This window comes from Antechinus flavipes, chromosome 1, assembly GCF_016432865.1.
Source record: "Antechinus flavipes isolate AdamAnt ecotype Samford, QLD, Australia chromosome 1, AdamAnt_v2, whole genome shotgun sequence".
Taxonomy (NCBI): Eukaryota; Metazoa; Chordata; class Mammalia; order Dasyuromorphia; family Dasyuridae; genus Antechinus; species Antechinus flavipes.
The window spans coordinates 122,810,778-122,833,564 of record NC_067398.1 but is presented as its reverse complement, the minus strand read 5'-3'; the positions used below and the strand labels follow the sequence as shown (position 1 = coordinate 122,833,564).

Here is a 22,787-nt window from a genome sequence, read left to right as displayed (position 1 = left end):
ATAAGCTTCTGTTTGGATAGACCCGGGATAAGCATCTCAGGATTCCAGATTTAGTACCACAAGGACTTCAGAGGTCATTTAGCTCAAGATTTTCATTTTATAGTAAGGAAACTGAGATCCAGACAGACCAAGTGATATTGCCTGAAGTCACATTGGTAATAAGTTTTTTCCCCTAGAAAATTTTTTTGGAGTTAGGTTTTCTAACTCCAAATCCAATATTTTTTCTAATATCAGGCTACCTCTCAGGCTAAGCACGTCAGAAGAAACATAACAATTCAACTAAAAATATTGATTAAACAGTTACTGTACTCACATAAAACTTATAGTTATGTAAGGGGCATAGTATAAGCACATGAGATCTGGATGGATCAAACAGAAGTTCCTGGGGAAGTTGATATTTGAAATGAGAGCTGAAAAATGACTAAAAATTCATCAAGAAAGACGGGAAGGAAGAACAAATGCATAAAAGTGGGAAAACACAGGGGTCTAAGGAATAGAATACAGTGTGACATTTAAAAAGTTTGAGAGACATAGTTTTTAAGTAGCTAATCATTTTTATCACTAATTTAACATTTTATTAATAAAAAGAATGGTCATTTGGCCGTCCCTCTTAAACCAAAGATGATTCATGGTGGTGGGTTTACAGTTATATGCCCTTGGAAAAGTGGATGTTCCTCAGGATTGTGATGAACTGATTCATTAACAATTAATTAGGGAATAAATTTGACAATGAGAGGTGGACTTATTGAGGGTCTTAAGTTATATGATATTGAGCACCCAAGTCTTAGTCAAAGAGACTTAGCAATTTCTCTATCACCTCTTTGACAAAAGGGAGAATCTGAAATTTCCCAAACCTGTCTAAGTAAACACAATGAAAAGGAATTCATCCTTTCACCTCAACTTAGAATTTCTGTATTGTCTTTGATTAAATCTTAGCTTTCATGAATGGGTAAGTCTTTGAGAAAGATTTTCTACCTTGGCTGATTTTTGGATGAGAAAAAGGGGGGAAAGCCTTCGTTCTAATTCAATAACTAGTTAATAATATAGAAAAGAAATAATCATTTATTTTATTTATTAAATTATATCTATATCATTAACAATAAATTCTATATTATTTATTAAACAATCTAGTCTGACTGGAACTCAGTGGGAAATGATTTTAGATAAAGGTTGTTTTTATTTGCTCTTCGTTCTTGAAGAGGACCAAGACATCAGGGAGGTGACGCCATGACATGCAAGTGAATTGGATTTAAGTGCAGAGGGCTATGGCAGAATGGTATGAGATTGTAGAAGGCCTTGATGGCTCCACAAAATGTACAAAGTTTACTCAGTAGGAAATTTTGTTGTTATTTAGTCATTTTTCAGTTTTTCCAACTCTTTGTGAACCTTTTTGAGGTTTTCTTGGCAAAGATACTGGAGTGGTTTTACCATTTCCTTCTCTACCTCATTTTACAAATGAGGAAAGGAAGTAAATAGGATTAAATTACTTGTTCAGGATCATACAACTAGTAAGCACCTACAGACTTCACTAGCACTCTTTCCACTGTGCTACCTAGCTCCTCCAAGTAGGCAATTGTGAACTATTAAAGATGTTTGGGAAGAGGAACTTTAGCAGAATTCCTGGTATATAGTAGATACTTAATGTTAAATGATTGATTTCTGTTAAGACCAAATTTATGTGTAAGGAAGTTCAATCTGGCAGCAATGTGTGTTAGAGTTATTTTGTGTCACATCCCCCTAGCCAACTACCAGCTATCTAAAATGTCTCTCTCTTACTGGGCTAAGCAAAAGGTCATGAGCACAGTGGGCGCTTAATCAATGTTAACCTTGAATTGAATAGTCTAGAGAATGGGATAAAAAAATCATTAGTAGGCTATTGTTATAATCTAGGTGGGGAGTAATAAAGAAGCTGGAAGTGATCATAGAAAGAAGAGGAAGGATTATGGGAGTTATTTCTAAAATGATAGCTTTAGAGATGAAAGGGACCTCAAAAGTAAACTAACTGAATCTCCTCTTTTTAGAGAGGAGGCCCAGAAAATTAAATCTATTTGCCTGGATTATGTAGTTAATAAGAAGAGTATTCAGAATTTAAATCCAGGTTCTTTGGCTCCAAATCTAGTGCTGTCATGCTGCCTCTTCTGCCAAGGACCAATGATTTTCTAATGTTATGGTCTTGCTACCAGGGGTTCATTAGCCTAGAGATCATGAATAAAGTGAATAATGAGAAAGCAGATGAGAAATGGAAGATAACAGTGAAGAGAAAGAATATGTTTGCGAGAGGTGTGTGTGTAAGTAAAGAGAGGTGGTCCCTAGAAGAAATGATAGGAAGGAAGTGAGAGTTATAGGGGAAGGGCTGTTGAGATACAGATCTCAGAGGTAAAATCATATTGTATTTAAATAATTCACCCATGACAATTCTTTCCTAAGTATAATTATTTAAACAAAATGTAGATGCTCATTTTGGAGGGTTTTCTATTTTATTTTGGCATGGGTAAGACTAGGCAGCCTCTGAGGTTCTGTAGTTCTGTTCTGTGAATTACCATGGATTCACCACCCTGCTTTGGAAGATAATAACATTATAATAAATTTACTATTGCTTATATTAGAACAGTGCATTGCCATAGCATGCAGTCTGAATTTTTTTACTTTATGAGAATTTTTAAAATGCTGAATAACTCAAAACAAAAAAAAAATTACTTAATTGGGAAACACAAGGATGTCTCCCAGACAATAGGATCATAGGAACATAGATTTAGAAACGGAAGTGACCTCAAATCCCTTATTTATAAGAAACTGAGACTAACCATGTTAAATTATTTTTTTCTGATACAAACCTTAATTTTTAAATTCTGTGTCTATCTTTTTATCCACTCTATTATTCTGCCTCTGGGAGAATATGCTTAGGAGAAGGGGGGGGGGGAAGTGATCTAATTGACTTTTGCAAAGTTCAGAAGAAAAAAAAAAACAATAATCAGATAGCTGACCTTTGGAGTTCAGATATCAACCACTTGGCCCCTTCTCATATGGCATTTGAGGAACTTGTAAAGAAAAACACTGGACTGAATTGGAAGCCAAAAGGCTGGCAGATCTAGGCACTTGCTCAATTTAGGGACATCTGCATTATTTGCCAGTTCCTGTGATTGTTCAGTGAGGTGACAGCTGCCTGATTAATCTATCTCTCAGGGCTACTCCTAGAACAATCACCTAACAGAAAAGAGGCTTCTGCCCCACAACTACTGGATTTCTTGTTCCAGATTAAATACAGAGCAAGGAGAATCCCGGCCAGGTCTTTTGTGATTCATCATGATAGCTGGCAAAAGAGAGACAGATTTGGACTCCCTTAAGATTCAGGACACCCTGAAAAAAAAAATGACTCAGCGTGCCATAACATTCAGCAAGTTACAAAGTGATTTACTCACAATATTGAGAGGTGGATAGAGCAAATGTCATTATCCCTAGTGGACAGATGAAGAGCCCGAAGCCCAGAAGGGATAAGCAGCTTACTGTCATAGTCACTTAATGATTGAGCTGAGTCTTGATCCTACATTTTCTGGTTCTAGATGTATCCAAGCTATCTCAGAAGTTGTTTTAAATGTCCTTTTTTGTGTCTTCCAGACTAGAAAAATTTACCTGTCCCGTGTCCCATTCTGTCCTCCTGTTGACTGTCTAGCTTTAATCTGATAAACTGACACAAGCTTAAATTTTACTTCTACTTTGAATTGTGTCCTAAGATCAAACATAAGAGTTGCTCGGATTTGGTGATAAGATATTCTTGGGACCCAGAAAAAGGTAGATAACCTTTACCATCCTCTCAGAGGTAGCCAGGCTCATCTGATTTCCAAGGGCTCTCCCACTGGTCAAGCTATCTCTGTTTCCATGATGCCAGATTAGTTATCTCCAAGGATTTCACCTCCCTTTCTACTTTCTCAGAGGAGATTATTGATGTAGGAACTCAAAAGAAAATGTGAGTATTGGTCATTCCTATCCCTTCCCCACATAGATCTGCCAGCCATAGAATAGCAAAATGTCTATAAACATTTTTTCTTGGAGAAGAAAATCTTATACTAGGATAGATGTGCCTGAGGGTGGGAGTGAGGAAGGGTGATAAGGTTGAGGAATAATTTCCTTTAGTAAGTAGGGGTGGAATATTAGATATATCTTATAATAACATATTCTTTCATTTCCTTAAATGTCTCAAGCACCAAGCCCTAGATAGAATATATCAACATTTTAGCCATTATTATTATCATTGCTCACCTTACTCCCAGGCTATAGCAATAGCCTTCTAACTCTATTTAATTTCCTCCTTTAAATGTGTCTTTTCTGAACTCTACAGACAAACATTTCCAAACATATTGTTTTATTCATATTACTCCACTATTTTAAAAAAAAGTAGTTCCCCATTGTCTATGAAATAAGACATAGGTATTAGTCTGGAATTCCAAGGCCTCCACTGTCTGGCCCTAACCTCTCTTTCCAGGCTTAGCTCCTATCCCATGAACCATTTTCTCCTGTGAAACTGGTTGATGATTGTCAATCAGTGCCCTACATGTTCCTGTATTTTCTGCTTTTACATTCCTCCTAGCCAGAATACTCTCTTACCTTCTCTTTTTTTATTATTATAACTTTTTATTGACAGAATATGCCTGGGTAATTTTTTACAACATTATCCCTTGCACTTACTTCTGTTCTGACTTTTCTGTTCCGACTTTTCCCTTCCCTCCCTCCACCCTCTCCCCTAGATGGCAAGCAGTCTTATACATGTTAAATAGGTTACAGTATATCCTAGATACAATATATGTGTGCAGAACCAAACAGTTCTCTTGTTGCACAGGGAGAATTAGATTCAGAAGCTCTTACCCTTTCTTAATCTAAGGAGGCACTGTGTCACAATGGAAAGAGATGGGATTCAAAGTCAAAAGACCTGTTTAAATTATAACTTTCTGCATGAACTTAGGCAACCTTTCTTTTCTGGGTGCCTAAGCTTATTTTAATTTAAAAAGTTTTCATTTATCTATTTTTTTTATTTTCCCCCTTAGTTTACAACATTCATCAAATCCTCCAAGAATATATAGTAGTTATTATTGGCAAGTCTTTGTGACAGTGGAGAGACTATCATATCTGGAGTCAGAAGGCTTGGGTTTATGTCATAGCTCCAATACTTATTAACTGCTGTAACTGTGAGTCACTTTCAGTTTTATAAGTCTCAATTTCCTCTTGTGTAAAATTACTTATTTCAAAGGACTGTCCTGACAGCCGAATAAGATTGGATATGTACAAAATATAATGGAAAATGTAGAGTGCCACTTAAGTAACAATAATTACCATTAGTACTCATTTGCCATTTATCAGAGTGGTACCTTATAGAAAGTTAGTTATCTTTTAAAATTAGATTCAATTCAGTTTAATTCAGTTCAACAAACATTTATTTTTCTACTAGCAAAATCCAGCAACAAGGTAAGGGATAGAATGCTAAGTTTAGGACCAAGGATTGATGTTGCTGTTGTTGAAGTTTTCTTGGCAGAAATACTAACAGTTTGCCATTTTCTTCTGCAAATCATTTTTCTGCTGAGGAAACCAAGGCAAACAAAGTGACATGCCTAGGATCACACAGCTAGCAAGTATCTGAGGCTAGATTGGAACTAAGGAAGATGAGCCTTCCTGACTCCAGAACTTGGTGTTTTATCCACTTCACTACTACCCCAATGGGTATGAATAGGAGATATTTAGGGGTGAGATTATGGAAGAAGTGATACATATATGTTTGAAGTGCTCAACCCAACCCTACCATGGTATGTGTCTCCTCCTTTGGTTTCATTAGTAACATGCTACCAACTACTTTCCTCTTCACCATAACCCATAATTCTACCGAATGCAACATGTAGTACTTACCTATATCAGCCCCACTTAAAGTTTTCCCAAGTGGCCAGGGCCGCAGGTCTATTTTCTTCCCATTGATGACTAGTGACTGAAAACAGCCTTTGAAACCTTGGTTTGTTCCTGTTGTTCTGACCAGCCAATAAGCACTGGGAGCCCCACCAAGATAGAGAGGAGTCCGGAATGTAATTTTACTGTACTGGCCCTTTAAAAAGGAAGAACAAGCAAATAACATAAAAAGACTTTAAAAGGAAAAATACGAAGAGGTAAGAGATAGACTCAATATTTTAACTATGTGACAAATGCATTTTGGGGATTTTTTACAATCCATTTGAACCCCCAAATTATTGTGTTTATTACCATGGATAGTTCCTCATGGGGCATGATTTCTGAAAAGTTCTCTTGGAGGTGGACAAAGGCAAGATATTTCTTTTTTTTCTTTTCTTTTTTTTAATAACTTTTTATTGACAGAACCCATGCCAGGGTAATTTTTTACATCATTATCCCTTGCACTCACTTCTGTTCTGAATTTTCCGCTCCCTCCTTCCACCCCTTCCCCCAGATGGCAAGCAGTCCTATACATATTAAATATGTCACAGTATATCCTAGATACAATATATGTGTGCAGAACCAAACAGTTCTCTTGCTGCACAGGAAAAAATGGATTCAGAAGGTAGAAATAACCCGGGAAGAAAAACAAAAATGCAAACAGTTTACATTCATTTCCCAGTGTTCTTTCTTTGGATGTAGCTGCTTCTGTCCATCATTGATCAATTGAAATTAAGTTAGCTCTCTTTGTCAAAGAAATCCACTTCCATCAAAATACATCCTCATACAGTATCATTGTTGAAGTGTATAATGATCTCCTGGTTCTGCTCATCTCACTTAGCATCAGTCCATGTAGGTCTCTCCAAGCCTCTCTGTATTCATCCTGCTGGTCATTTCTTACAGAACAATAATATTCCATAACATTCATATACCACAATTTACCCAGCCATTCTCCAATTGATGGGCATCCATTCAATTCCAGTTTCTAGCCACTACAAACAGGGCTGCCACAAACATTTTGGCACATACAGGTCCCTTTCCCTTTTTTAGTATTTCTTTGGGGTATAAGCCCAGTAGTAGCACTGCTGGATCAAAGGGTATGCACCTGTCATCTTAGCCAATCTGACAGGTGTGTAGTGGTATCTCAGAGTTGTCTTAATTTGCATTTCTCTGATCAATAGTGATTTGGAACACTTTCATATGAGGGGTAATAGTTTCAATTTCATCCTCTGAAAATTGTCTGTTCATATCCTTTGACCATTTATCAATTGGAGAATGGCTTGATTTCTTATAAATCAGAGTCAATTCTCTATATATTTTGGAAGTGAGGCCTTTATCAGAACCTTTAACTGTGAAGATGTTTTCCCAGTTTGTTGCTTCCCTTCTAATCTTGTTTGCATTAGTTTTGTTTGTACAAAGGCTTTTTAATTTGATGTAATCAAAATTTTCTATTTTGTGATCAATAATGGTCTCTAGTTTATCTTTGGTCACAAATTTCTTTCTCCTCCACAAGTCTGAGAGATAAACTATCCTATGTTCCTCTAATTTATTTATAATCTTGTTCTTTATGCCTAGGTCATGGATCCATTTTGATCTTATCTTGGTTTATGGTGTTAAGTATGGGTCCATGCCTAATTTCTGAAAGGCAAGATATTTCAATGTTAACACGTTTTGCATGATGCTATATTTATAACCTATATAAAATTGCATGACTTCTCAATGAGGGGGAGTAGGGGAAGAAGGACAAAAAAATTTGGAACATAAAATTTAAAAAGATGAATTCAAAATTATTTTTACATGAAATTGAAAAATATTATTCATAATGTTGATAATATTAATAGCAATAATAAAAGATAATTCCATGAATAAGTGTTAAGTGGTTTGTACAGCCATAAGGCACCAAAACACGAATTTTCTATTTCTAGCTCTTCTATTAATTTAATGATATCTCATTTATATAACATGGTTAGCTCAACACATTGTCCCATTAGATTCTCAAAACAACCTATTAAGTAGATACTATATATTATTATCTCCATTTTACAGATGGGGAAAAAAGTTTAGAGAGGTGAAATAATTTGCTCAAAATCACTCTGCTAGTAAGTATCAAGGGTGGAGCTCAAGCTAAGATCTTCTGATTTCCAATCTAGCATTCTTTCGACTATATTACATTTCCTCTTTGTTATTCACAATTCTTGTGCCTCTATTTTTTCATCTAATAAAGAGGGTAACTGGGAATGAAATTATTACATATAACCTCATCCATTACTTCCTACTGTCAAAGTTTCAAAGAACTTTTCATTCAAAAGTTCAAAGCAAACTATGTTTTAAAATTCTGAAGAGGAAAAATATTAATGCAAAGTTTTTATTCAAACCAGGGAACCAAAGTCCTTGTGCTTTTTGGCATCAAGGGGAAAATAATGGCTAGGAGTTAATATATCTGGCTCCAAATCTATGTGACTTTGGAAAAGTCACTTGTTTTTCTCAGAACTTAGATTTCTCAACAGTAAATAGAAGGGTTGGACTCAGAGACCTTTTAGGTATTTTTCAGCTCTAATTTGTCTATGTCTCTACAATTCTATATAAAAAAAAATGTAATTTGGATAAATATTTATGAGTTTGAATTCAAATACTGTGCAGTATTTTCAATAGAACAAGACGAAGGTATCCTTAAAGATTGTTCTTGTTACTATAAAACCTGTAATCTGGAATTTTTTCTTGATGAGGGTTTTGGAAAGGTGTCCTGATAGGATTGGCAAAAAATCCAAGTTGTGGCAAATTTACAAAGAAATGTATTTGTAGTTTGTTCCTTGCAGACATATTCAATATTTATTTTATTTCATATTTTAATGAATAGATAAGAATTCAGGAAAATGTTATGATCTTTGAAGGCAGGGACCATCTTACTTTCATGTTGGTATCCCCCAATTCCTAGTTTAGAGTCAGGTAGTTAAATGTGGACACTTGAATATTGATTGATCGATTTCTAACTTAGTACATTGCATACTTCAGGTTGCTACTCAAGAGTAGTACTTAAAATGTAATTTGAGTCTATTTGCCTCCAGGCCTTAATAGGATCCATTATTCCCCACTCTGATTTTTTTTTTTAATCCTGTTTGGTTAGCAAGTTCTTTCTTTTTCATGGCTTATACAACAGTGAACTTCAGTCAACATGTAAAAAAAAAAATAATGTAGTCATTACAAAGGATTCTCATTAAAGCCGTTAAGTGATTTCCTGAGACAAATTCTAACTTCTCCTTCTTGTCAAAGCTTATGTCACTTTAAACTCTGGCCTTATGTCTGCCTGATCTCATATGGGTCAGAGTCTAAATTATTGTGAGCTCTGAAATAGTAGGATCTGAATCAATGAAGTTTTAGTCTTTTTATCCTTGTTTTCCTTAACTCTTCAAGGAATGAGCTCTCACACGTTATGTTTCCTCAGTGGGCAAGGGCAAAGATGGATACAAGGAGAAAAGAAGTGAAGGTCACAGATACACAGAGGCATCTTTGCCATATTTCCCCTCTGAAAACACAAGACACCTGCCTGGTTATAATTGCAGGTTAGGTTCCATTGGCAATTTGCTAACCCAAACTGTTTGTTCCAAACTAGAAACTAAAATTATCTAGTGCATGACAGAAGTGGGAATGGTAAGGTAAGTCACTTTAGAGTCCAATACTAAAAATATTTCACCACTTCCTGAAGTCATGGTCTAAAAACCTTAGATAAATAGCTTATTCTCAAACACTGAACCAAGTGACCTTTTCAGAATTCTTTTTTTCAACTGAAAGGCAGTGATATGTTGATTTTTTGGTTTGATAATAATAATGGGTTCAATTCTCCCAGTCCTGGTATTCTTCCACCATTACTAACTTTAAAGTCACAGTACTAAGAGAATAAGGCTTTCTGTGTATATGTGAGCAAGTATATATATGTACAAAGATGATATTTTAGTAGATGTTGAGTAAGAGATTGTTTCATTTGTTGTATCCTAATCCTTACTTCTCAAGGGCAGCTAGATGACACAGCAGATAGATTGATGAGCCTGAATTCAGGAAGATATATATCTTTGTAAATTCAACTATGGCTTCAGACAATTACTAGGTGTGTCACACTGGTTAAGTCACTTAGTTCTATATGCCTTGGTTTCACATCTATAAAATAAACTGGGGAAAAAATGACAATCCCCTCCAGTATCTTTGCAAAAAAAAAAAAAAGAAAGAAAGAAAGAAAGAAAAGAAAAAAGAAAAAAATAATCTAAATTGGAGTAATAGAGAATCAGATGTGACTGATATTATTGAACAACAACAACAAAATCTTCAGTTCCTAACTCTTGATTAGGCACTTACTGATTGATTCTTTCCTTTCTACACAAATCCCTAACTGAAAAGGAGGGTCTTGTCCTCTAAAAGTCAAGCAATTGAGGCATGTGAAAATCAAGGACATAATAAGTCCAGAAGGATGGGTTTTCCAAGAGAAAAGGGACTTTTCCCACCATTTTTGCCACAAACTGTGAAACCTTTGACTTAGCAGCATCCTGGACTGCTTCTTGCTCTTACACTGTGGCTCAGAAAAAGTTACTGCTAGGCCCTCATCCAGGATTTTATGAAATTGTGATAGTCTGGAATGGTGGGCCAGATCTAAAAAAAATCCTCCACTGAGGCGCAAAAAGTCAGTCCACATTGGTAAAAGATGGAGAAGGTCTTCACTGGGATAAGACCAAGTTGAATATAAATGAACAGTATGGCATAGTTACCAAACATACAGTGATAGTAATCTCTATTGATATAAGTATTGTGACTAGAATAAGGAAGGTGAAAACTCCAGGAAACTCTTTGTTATGCAAACCACACTGGGAATAATGTTTTCATTTCCTGACATCACTTTTTAAAGGAAACATTATTCAGCTAGAGAATAATTATAGGAAAATAGCCAGGATATTGGAAAAAATGCTGGACCATGTCATATTAAAGAGGGTTAAAAGAAATGGAGATGCCTTGGGATAACGGCAACATATGATCATAGATTGAGACCTGGAGGGACCATAAGGGCTATCTAGTCCAATCCCCTTATTTTATAGATGGGAAACTAATTACCAAAAAGATTAGTTACTCCCAAGAGTCATGTAGTTAGCAAGTATCAAGGCAGGATAGAACCCAGACTTTCCTAACTCAAATCTAGCCTCTTGATATATGGGTTTTCAAAGTTTTGAAGTGCAGTCATAAATAGAGAATTAGGTTTACTCCATGTTATTGTGGCAGCTGAGTGACACAGTGGATAGAGCACCAATCTGACTTCCAATCCAGCCATAGATACTTACTAGCTATGGGATCCTGGATAAGTCACTTAATCTTGTTTATCTCAGTTTCCTTGTCTGTAAAATGAGCTGGAAAAGGAAGTGGCAAACCACTCCACTGTCTTTGCTAAGAAAACCCCAGATGGAGTCACAAAGATAAGATTTGACTGACTTATAAAGACATAAAGGTTTTCAAAATTATGAAGGACAGTCTGAGTTCTAATCCAGCCACAGACACTTACAAACTGTGTGATCCTGCACAACATTTTAATCTAAAGAATGGAACTACAACCAATTGTAAAGAGAAAGATTTTAGCTTGGTATTAAGAAGAACTTTCTAATTATTTTTGGATACGAACCTACAATTTTGGCAGTATAAATATCTAGCTCAATTGACTCAGATCTCTCTCTCTCTGTCTCTCTCTCTGTCTCTCTCTCTGTCTCTCTCTCTCTCTCTCTCTCTCTCTCTCTCTGAAGGATACTAAGAAATCAGTATTTATTCATGGTCATATAGCCAGTGTGCATCTGAAGCTGTTCTGTCTCTAAGACCATCCTATCTATCCCCCACATCATGCTGCCTGTCTTTCAAAAAATTACATCTACAGCAAAATGGGAATAATGAGTTTCCCTGTCCCAGAACAAAGTTCCAGCTGAGGTCTGAAAGACCACTTGTTGGGATATAGTAGAAGATTTCTCCATGAGTTGTGGGTTGATTCTTTGTGGTCCCTTCCAGATCTGGAATTCTATGAGCTATAAACAATGGACTAAGCATGGGAGAAAACATATGATAGTGAAAAACTCACCTGAGATTGGCCTGTCACTGGGGTACCATTGTTCACCTGGAGCAACCCATTTAGTCCATCTCTGTAGATGTTGACAGTGTGCCAGCTGCCTAGTTTTATTTTACTTTCACTCATAATGATGGCCACTCCAGTTCCACAATTAAATCTGTAGAGAAAGAGAGGAAGAAAGAGCTTATCAAATAGTTTCATTGTTACTCTGGCAGAAGGAACTCTTTTGGTATTTATAATGGATATTCAGAGATAGAATTGAGAGCTAAAACCAAAAAGAAATAAAATCCAACCCTCCCACTCTACTGTTTACCTATGGATGGAGGGGCAGCTGAAGACCTGAGTTCAAATATGACTTTAAAAACTTACATATATGTAACTAAGGGCAAGTCACTTAACCATTGTTTATATATTCTCACCTGTAAAACGGGGATAATAATGACATCTAACTTCCTAGCACTGTTGTGAGGATTAAATGAGAGAGTATTTGTAAAGTACTTAGTATAGGGCCTGGTATATAGTAGGTGCTATATAAATCTTTATTGTTATCATCATCATTATTATTATTAATTGAGCTAAATCTGACTTACTTGCCTCAGACAAAATAGCCTTTACATTTAAAATTTTGATCTGTTCTTTTTATAGGAAAAAAAAAAAGCCTGAGCAATTATACCCCTCACCTCTACACAATGCATCGTGGAGACTGCCAACTACCTGAAATGGACTAAAGGTACAGGTTTTTAGACTGTGAGTCATTCCTATCCCAGTAATTTCTCCAAGGACTTGGGCTCTCAAGTGGCAGGCTAGATGGTATTAATAAAAATGTGAAAACCAAGCCTTTGAGTTCTGATTGGCAAGGTTGTCAAAACAGCTGCTTAAGCTCAACTGCATGAAATATGCAATCTATTTTTTTTCACAGCAGGATCCCACTGAGATATGAATTTGAGGTAGCGTAGGAATAATCATGTGGGGTAGGGAGAGTGTTTTTGTTTCTTTAAATTGACATATCTATCTAATTCTCCCCCATCTATCATTTTTTTGGTCCAAAGCATCTTAACTTAGCATTCAAGATTTGTCAGACAAGCTACAAGCCTTACCTGATCAGTCTCCACTATGGCTACCACTAGTTCCCTCAATAAGAAGCTCTTGGGGGTTTTTTGCAGGAAACAAAAGCACAACCAACAGCCAATAGGAATTTGGAATATCAGTAGCTTCTGCCATAAAACTTCCCCCAAATCCAAAGTAATTTTTAAAGATCTCAGTTCTTTAGGTATGACTGTTTCCCAGCATCCACCCAAACTACTTTAACACTAAAAGGCATAACTTTTTTGAATGATTCCTGAACTTCAGCAACCTATAACCTCCTTAGGATATTCTATTGCACCTTTATATTCCTTTTACTCTCCATTCAAGAAAACCCTAGATCAACTTAGAGTTGTTATACTGATATTTGGATTATGGAAGAGTTCAGGACTAGAGGAACAAGATAAAATGGAACTGTCCAAGAATTGTGACTCCTCTTGTGATGCTTCCATGATGAGTTAGAAGGTACTCCATTTCAGAAAATGCTGGAGAGTGCTACCTCTATCTTTCACCCTCAATCTCTAAATAAAGCTTACCTTCAAAACACCTCGGTGTGTTCAGTTTTAGTTCAGCGTCAGACAAAAACTAGCCTTGGAGTTCTGATCATTATGTGGTCCTACTCTTTAATCCTAATACTCCTTTTAAATTTCAAGGAAGATCCTAGAACATGAATATGCTGAGATACTTTAATCATAGTTTCAACTGTTCATGATTTATAAACTTTGATCATATCATCTTTTAACCTTTATCTCTGAAGACTGAAAAGATTTCTTTTCTTCGATCAACACAATTTTTAGTGCTTCTTTTTTTGAAGGTAAACTGAGGCTCAGAGAAATGAATTATCTAAGGCTACTTCAAGGATCCTTGGACATTGTTATCCACCTACTCTGACTCCCCAATTCTCCCATTTTTTTATGGGATAATGGTGCAAGTTAAGTTCATGACATAAAATTTCAGTTCTTTCCTATTTCTTTGAATTTTCAAGTACATATGCTAGTTAAAATTTATTTTGCCAATTGGCCAAACTAACTGGCTAAGTATAACACTGGGGGAAAAAAAAACTATTTTTGGCAAGTGTTACCTGAACTGGAGAGAACGCCGGACGATTGCCAATGACATAAAATCACCCCGTCCATGTTCATTTTCTCCACAATACAGCAGTAAGCCATCTTCTGTTTCTGCCTGTTATCAGAACAAAAGCCACATGAAGAATGAGAACCTTTTCTCCAACAAAACCCCATCTGGAATCCTTAAACATTTTCCTATTTCCTAAACAATGTTAGAAAGGGACAAGTAAGTGAATGCTACTTTGTTCCCACATAATGGGTTCTGATCAGATTCAATAAACAAATGGAGAACAATACATTTGAAGAGTTAGGAGATGTTTTCTCAGCATAGAATGAGAAGGTTCATCCCATAAATTCCTGTTTAGCTTTAAAGTTTTGTGGATCTATGGGAGCAGGAAAGCTTCATTGTTTTTTACTTTCTTTATTCATCTTGGTTGACTTAATCTTAGGTCTTCAAGAAAACTCATCTGTGCAAAGCAATAAGCACAGATAAGATAGTTTTGCAAAAGTTCATTCATTTAAAAACTAAATCTTTTCACTAGGCTGTTGCATAACCCATAACACAGCATTCTATAGTCTTCTTTCCTGATTCCTATTAAGTAGGAAAAATAATGAAACACAATTCCAACATGGTTTTGACAGGGGTGGGGTTGGTCATTCTTATTTTAGTTAATACCTTGACTAGAGCCATAGTTTTCAGCAGAAATTCCAAAGGAACATGCTTTCCTTTCATCAAACTCTTCTGAGTCATCTAGGCTACTCAAGGGACTTTGTTCAACCTTATAGTCACTTGATTGGATGCATTTAGTAACATCCATAATGGTGAAGACAGACATTCTGTGCCCTGGAATAGGAAATGCTTCTATAGGACAATCATATTTTTCTTACCCTAAATTCAAGAGTGATTTGAAATGCTTGATAAGAATTCGTTAGTGGTTCCAAAGTTAAGTAGGAATGGCCAAAGAACTGAGGATATTGGATCAAAATATCTGAAAAGGAAAGAGAAAAGAATTATTTCCTCTTTCCCCCAAAGCAGAAATTTACATTCACACATGTATATACAATATATACATATGTGTATACATATACATATATACATATGTGTATGCATGTATGTAGCGTATATTTAATTTGAAATACACTCAAGTGAATATTAAAGATGGAGAATCTTTATTATTATTATTATTATTGTTATTAGTCAAATTTAGTTGACAATCTTTTAATCCAATGGGTCTTTATCCTTTCATCAGTGTACTCTTATTTCTCTTTTTTCCTTGTTCCCCCCAAACAGAAATATGTGTATGTGTGTATGTGTGTGTGTGTACACATATATGTGTATGTATGTATGTATGTATGTGTCTGTGTATACTTAACTTGAAATATACTCAAGTGAATATCCAAGATGGAGAATCCCTTGTATTATTAGTCAAAATAAGTTGACAATCTATTAAGCCCAATGGGTCTTTATCCTTTCCTGAGTGAGCATTCAGTTATTCCTCTTGTTTCAGTGAAATGTGATTTTATGGCTCTGTGATTAGGGAATTCTGGGTACCGAGGGAAAATGAATTTTCTGATGATGTAGTGATAGTTTTAAGGAGAGGTGTCCTTTTCCTTTTTCTTGGTTGTACTTTTGAATTGTAATATAAATTTCACCACTCAATGTGTATCCCCAAATTATTTCCTCTCTCTAACAATGATCTGTAAGTTAGATTGAGTCTCTCCAATGCCAAAATGATTGTTTGTGTACAAAAAATGCAAGATTGTCTTACATGATCAGCACCCAATAATAGCACCACAGATACACACACACACATACACATATATGTGCTCTAGGTTGCCAAGATTGAAAAACACAAAATAGATATGACTTATTTTTGGTAGAAGGAGTTTCCTCATTGAAAATTCCCCATACCAATGAAATAACAGCTATAATCTAAAAAACCACAGCAAATTAAACACTAAATATTATGGCTATATAGATTCGATCTCATCTATTTAGCTTACTGCAAGGGGTTAAATTTCACAGAGCACACACAGCTCAGGGTGTACCTCTAGGAATGGACTTAGAGAGAAGAACTCATAAAGAGTGGGATGTTCTGGTTCCCAATGAAATACTTCTATGTTTACCATCCTCTTCAGTACTGAGTGAGCACCTCTGGGAGGGCTTACCTTCTGCACAATTATCACCACCTTTGCCAAGGTTGCAGTGGCATCGAGAACCACCAAGGTTGTAGTCATTAACACAGAAGCTATCAGGTGAACAGACGGTTTCATCACAAGACATGTCAAAGAGCCTCGTCATTGCAGCCATCCCACTCCTTTTCTTTGCCTTTGCTGTGGTGGTATGGGGAACTGGTGTGGTAGTGATGGGGGAAGCTGATGTAGGAGGGATAAACCTTGAAAAAGTCTTCGGGTTAGATCTAGGAGGCATTTTGGTTTCCACAAAAAATTTCCTATGGCTTCCTTTGATAGCAGGAAGTGGTTTAATCTAAAATAAGGGGAAAGATAAGAAGGATGTAGTCACATTATTGCTGTCATCATTGTCAACACCATTACCATCATGATTATATTTATTCCATTCCCCATAAAAATTCTCTGCTTCATCACACCCATTTTATTCCCATAAGCATTTAGGTCATCACCACCACCAAGAATTATCCCTATTTTCATCCTCACCATTCCTACCACTATCTCTATCCCTACTGCCCCAGAGGGAATGGGCTTTGATTTTTTTCTTGGTGTCCCCTCCACATTACACAGTAGGTACTTAATAAATACTTGTTGATTGATTAATAATTTTCACCATCCCTATCCTAAACTGCAAACCCTTCACCCTTTTACATTTGTATTGTCTCTTGTTCCTTTTTAGAACATAGTTCAAATGGTCTTGATATTACTCTATGTAGTAAGTAGGGCAGGTATTATTATCCCCATTTGATAGAAACTTGGATGCAAGAATATTAACTGTCTCAGATACATAGCTAAGCAGTGGAAGAATTAAAACCAAAGAGTTTTTTTTTTTGGAAAGTTTTTCTCATTAAGAAGGGCCAAATGGTAAGGGAATGATGTTCTCCCCCTCAACATGGTAGTTGAATTTTTAACGTTCCACTCACTATGAAATCTAAAAGTTCCTTCTTGTTTCCAGATTGTGAAGTCAGTGAACAGATGCCCCAGCATGGTTGGGACTTGGCTTGGTTAATGTTAATTTAAAAATACCTGGAGTGGAATGTCCATAGAAAATGACAGCTTTCGAGACAAATTGGTCTATTTGAAATTTCAAGTTTAAGTTTTACAAACCATTGATTAATTTATTTGGTTTTACTAAAAAACAAAAAGCACATTCAACTTCAAGAAAAAGGACTTTTGTTACCTCTTCAATATAAATGTCAAAATCAGAGTCGTCTGTGTCAAATCCGTTGTCAATGCTTGCTCCTGTGTCTGTGATATACCGTGGTTCAGAGGTCCCACTTCCTACCTCTTCTGTACCTTTAAGAGCAAAGTCAGCAAAACCTTCTATCAATATATCCCTAAATGTTTATTATATTCCATTTTCCTACTCCGCTCCACCAGGTAGAGAATTTAGCTAATTTCTTCAGGATAGATTTAGGATGTTGAAGCAACCAGAGTCTGCAATTCATTCTTATATACCAATCCATGTCAACACTGAAAACACATGGTGACATAAATATACCTGATATAGAGAAAAAGATATGGTCTTGTCCCTCCTGACCAAATGAACCTTGGCAGAGCATTAGAATCTTCAGGATGGGAAGGGTGGCAATGGACAAAGCATAAATATAAGGAGATCATCTCTAAGAAACTTGGATTAGTTTATGGATCACTTCTCCAATTAGCTACTTTTTTTTTTTTCCTTAGATATCCCTTCCTCCAAAAAAGAAATAATATTACAGAAGTCTTAGGTCAGATATAGATCAAATGTAGGAAAGTAATACTCAAGAAGTCTGAGGCTTCTAAAAATGGTGGTCTATAGTTCTGACCTATTTTTCCCTATCAGATTTGAGAAGGCTGCTGACTTGTCTTTCAATGAAAGGTCAGTGAGAAGGTTTATGGAAGAGAAGCAATTCCTTCCATAGACTTCATATTACTCATATGTTAAAAACAGGGGAATAAAGGTGGGGAGGGTATTGAACCAAATCATCTCCGAGGTCTCTTTTGACTTTGCATTTCAATAAGGACTTGTTAAACAGTTTATAGGAATGCTGCTGATGCGGTGGATAGAAAGCTAATGAAAAGCAGATCCACAGTGTAACGGAAACAATATTTTCCAGGAGCACAACACACATACACACACATCATAGGCTAGATTAGTTTTTTTTCCCCTAGAAGCTGTCCCCAGGACATGATTGGCCCCAGGTTGAGAATATACCTCTCTAGATGCAGCTTCCTAGAAAGCTCTGGCCATGCTGACATGGAACTTAGTGATCATCTAGTGCCAAAAAGAAGCCACTGATGTAGGGTCAGGGCTTTTCAGACTTAGCATATATCCCAAGAAAGTACAAGTCATTTAATACTCTGCCCTGTTGACCAGGCACATTGACATATTGAAATGAAGAAGGCCTTATCTATCTAAAGGAAATAAGGGAATATCCTTGTTGAATATCCCAGTCTATTCTGATCTGTGCCCAAAGGACTATAAATTTATGCATACCTTTTGACCTAACAATAGCACTATTTAACATGAATACCAAAAGAGATTCTGAAAAAAAAGGGAAAATGACCTATATCTACAAATAATATTCATAGCATTCTCTTCTCAGAGCAAAAAAATGAGAAATTGAAGGGATGCCCATCAATTGGGGAATGGCTCAATAAACTGTGGTGTTTATGATGGAATATGGTCCTACAAGAAATAATGAGCAGGATGTTCTCAGGAAAAAAAAAAACACCTGGAAAGTCCTCCATGAACTCAAGTAAAGTGAAATATACCATATACTAAATAATAGCAGGAAAACTTGAATTTGAATCTGATCTCAAACCCTTACTAGCTGTATCAATCTGAACAATTCACTTAATTTTTGCTTGTTTCAATTTCCTCAATTGTAAAATGGAGATAATAATAGATTTACTTAACAAGATTGTTGTGAAGATCAAATGAAATTGTATACATAAAACACTAAACATTGCAGTGTCTGGCACATAGTAGATGCTTAATAAATACTTGTTCTCTTCTCTTCCCTTCATCTGTTTCTTATGTCTAATTCTGATCATAAATCTCTTCTCAAAAAGGAAGAAAGCCATAAATATAATAACTTCAATAATATAACTGAAAAAATCACTAAAGAGAAACCAAGCTCTGAGTAAATAAAACTAACAACAGTCCTGATTATAGATAATAAAACATATTTTCCTCTTCTTAGCAAAGAGATAGAGGATGATAGAAGCAGAATAATACATATACTTTGAAATTTGGTCTCTTTATTGATTGTTTATACTAAAGCATTTTTCTTTCTTGAAGAAAGGTTAAAATCTAGGATGCATTTTGGGTGATAAGAAATGAATAGAGATGCATATATGTAGTGATGTTATAAGTGAGGGCATCAATTAAGCTTTAAAAAGGGAGGTAAGGCTTGAGGAGAGAAAGAAAAAGAATTAGCTAGTGAGTGGAAAATATGCTGGCTTCCAAGCTCAGGAACGTGTTGGCAGAGCAGAGGAGTCTATTTTCACCTTCTCTATAGTAATTTCCAGCAGTTCTTTAAAAGCTCCAACTTCTGCCAGCTGTCAGACCTAGAATATTGGTGACTGCTTTTGCCAACTCAGGTCTGTACTCACCAGCTGCATATTAGGTGTTTTCCCAAAGACAGCTGGTGAAATCAGGTTTAACTGATTTTTAATGTTATTTTGTTATTTTATTGTTATTGTTTCATCATTATTATTTTATTATTAGTTATTGGCTTCTAAATTGTTTAACATCAGAGAAAAGAAGCAACCACAAAAAGATCTCCAAAGCTTCTCTTGTCTTGAGGTTCTCCTTATTTCCAGTTTTTTTGGCTTTAATCCATCCTAGATACTGCTGCCATATTAATTTTCTTAAAACATCATTTTTGTCACAGTATATTCTTTTAAAAATTAAAATTTTACTTTTTCCTTAATTAAACCATTTTTAACATTTAAAAAAAATTTGAGTTCCAAATTCTCTTCTTCCTTTTCCCCCTCCACCCATCAGTGAGAAGGCAAGCAATTTGATACAGGTTTTACATGTTATCACAGTGTACTCTTTCCCAGAAACCTTCAATGACTCCCTATTGCCCATAAAATAGAGTCCAAATTCTTAACATTTCTTTAAAATCTGGCCTCAACCTAGTCTTTTAAATTTACTCCCATTACTTTTGAGTACAACTCTGATATTCTTGCTTAACTTATTTGCTTTTTTATGCATTCCTATTTCTATTCCTACTCTTTAAAATACTCTTTCTCCTCCCCTTTCTCCTATCTATTTATAGTCAACACATTTTTTAAGTTCAAATTTATTCTAACTCTCAACAACTTCTCCTCTTTTCTGAACTTCTCTGAGTATTTTAAATAAAACTCACTCTATGAGTTTTTAAATAAAAAAAAAAAACTCACTCTATGAGTTTTTAAATAAAACTCACTATATGAATACATGTGTAGCTAGATAGAATACTGGACATGGAGTCAAACAGACTCATCTTTGCAAGTTCAAATCTGTCATCAGACACTAAGTGACCCTGAGCAAGTCACTTAACATTGCCTCAGTTTCCTCATCTTAAAATAAGATGAAGAAGGAAATGAAAAACCACTTCCATATCTTTACCAAGAAAACCCCAAATGGAGTGAGTCACAGAGAGTTGGACATGACTGAAAATGATTCAACATTTTTATATCCATACTTTCTCCCATTCTTCCCACTGCCCCCTCCCAAGGACCCATTTCACATAACAAGTAATATTTTTAAAGGAAAAAGAAGAAAAAAAGAAAGGAAAGAAAAAAATCAGTAAAACTAATCAATACATCAAAAAGTCCAAAAATATATCCATCAATTACTATCCCTCCCTCCCTCTCACTGCCTAAGACTCACATCTTTTTTTGTGTTCATCTATTTTTTATGACATCCTTTATTCTACTTCTTCATGATTCCTTGTAGGTAATTCATCATGGCTAGTTCATCTTATGAATATTCATTGCTCTCTGACAGATATTCAATTTCCATTTCTTCAAATTATTATATGTAGTTGGATTGACAACCTTGCAGAACTTGTCTGCAGTACGGAAAGAACAGAAGGTTTAGCTCTAAGTCCCATTTTTAACATTTACTGGCTATGTGACTCTGGGAACTTTTCCACTTGGTCTTGCAGGGTCTTTGCTTCCTCATCTAAGGAATTGTAGAATTCCTTTTTACCTGTGCATGCACACACATATATGATGCATACACACAATTGAAAAGAGAAGAATGGGAGAATAAGATAGAATGCCTTGCCTTGATGAAACTCCAGGACTTTTTTAATGATCCCAAACTTTTTCTGAAACAGAAAAGTCTATTTTTAATATCACTAGTCTCTTTAGGGTAGCTAGAGAGTTTAGTAGATGGAGCTGTGCTAAAATTCAAATGTAGCCTCAGACACTAGCTATGTGACTTTGGATAAATCATTTAACCCAATTTGTCTTAGTTTCTTCATCCGTAAAATGAGCTGGAGAAAGAAATGGCAAATAACTCTAGTGTCTTTGCCAAAAAACAAAAACCCAAACCAAAACCCAGGATCATTGAGAGTCAAACATGACTGCAACAACTGAATAATACCAATATTTTCTAGTTAGTGTGTTGGTGAGAAAAGGAGTGTCTTGGGTTGCATGTAGACTGGGATCTCATGCTTGAAACTTCTGATTTGGTCCAATAATCTCATTTTATAGAACAAAAAAAAGAGGATTAGAAAGTCAGTGAGCCAGCTAGCATTTATTAAGAGCCTATTATGTGCCAAGTACTGTGCTAAATGTTGAGGATACAAAGAAAAGCAAAAGGCAGTCCCTGATCTCCAGAAGCTCACAATCTAATAGTCGAGGCAACGTGAAAAAGACTATGTACAAACAAGATAAAGACAGGATAACCTGGAGATGATCAGCTGAAGGAAAGCAGTAGTATCAAGGGGTCTTGGGAAAGGCTTTCTGTAGAAAGTAGAACTTTAGCTGAGACTTGAAGGAGAAGATAAGGAAGAAAAGCATTCCAGGAATTGGGAACAGTCGTAAAAATCTGGCCTTCAGAGATGAGGTGTGATGTGTAAGGAATTACGGGGAAGTCAGTCACACAGAGTATGTGGAGGAATATAAGGTTCCTGGCAGATAGTAGCCACTTAATAAATGTTTACTGGTTTATTTAAGAAGGCTGGAAAGATAGGAAGGAGTCAGATTATAGAACTGTTTTAAAAATCAAACAAAAGTTTTTATATTTAATCCTGAAAGTGATAGGGAGTCACTGGAGATAACTATATAGTGTGTGTGTGTGTGTGTGTGTGTGTGTGTGTGTGTGTAGGGAGTGATATAACCAACAGTTCTACTTTAGGAAAAACAATTAATAAATCTGTTGAATATTATTCAATGAGTAGCAGATCTTGAACCAGAAGCAGAGCTACTGCTTCCCAGTTTCATACTCTTCT

General features: G+C 35.8%; 1 protein-coding gene across 1 annotated transcript in view; it reads right to left on the bottom strand.

Moving 5' to 3' along the window:
* Window positions 1–22,787, bottom strand: part of EGFLAM (EGF like, fibronectin type III and laminin G domains) — a 243,022-nt gene that overhangs the window by 48,391 nt on the left and 171,844 nt on the right. The window contains exons 8-13 of the mRNA XM_051990183.1: window positions 17,531–17,646; window positions 16,330–16,648; window positions 15,049–15,149; window positions 14,175–14,275; window positions 12,023–12,167; window positions 5,893–6,082 (exon numbers count right to left, since the gene is read on the bottom strand). Of these exons, the coding sequence (XP_051846143.1) occupies window positions 5,893–6,082; window positions 12,023–12,167; window positions 14,175–14,275; window positions 15,049–15,149; window positions 16,330–16,648; window positions 17,531–17,646 (972 nt within the window). The remainder of the gene's footprint in view (window positions 1–5,892; window positions 6,083–12,022; window positions 12,168–14,174; window positions 14,276–15,048; window positions 15,150–16,329; window positions 16,649–17,530; window positions 17,647–22,787) is intronic.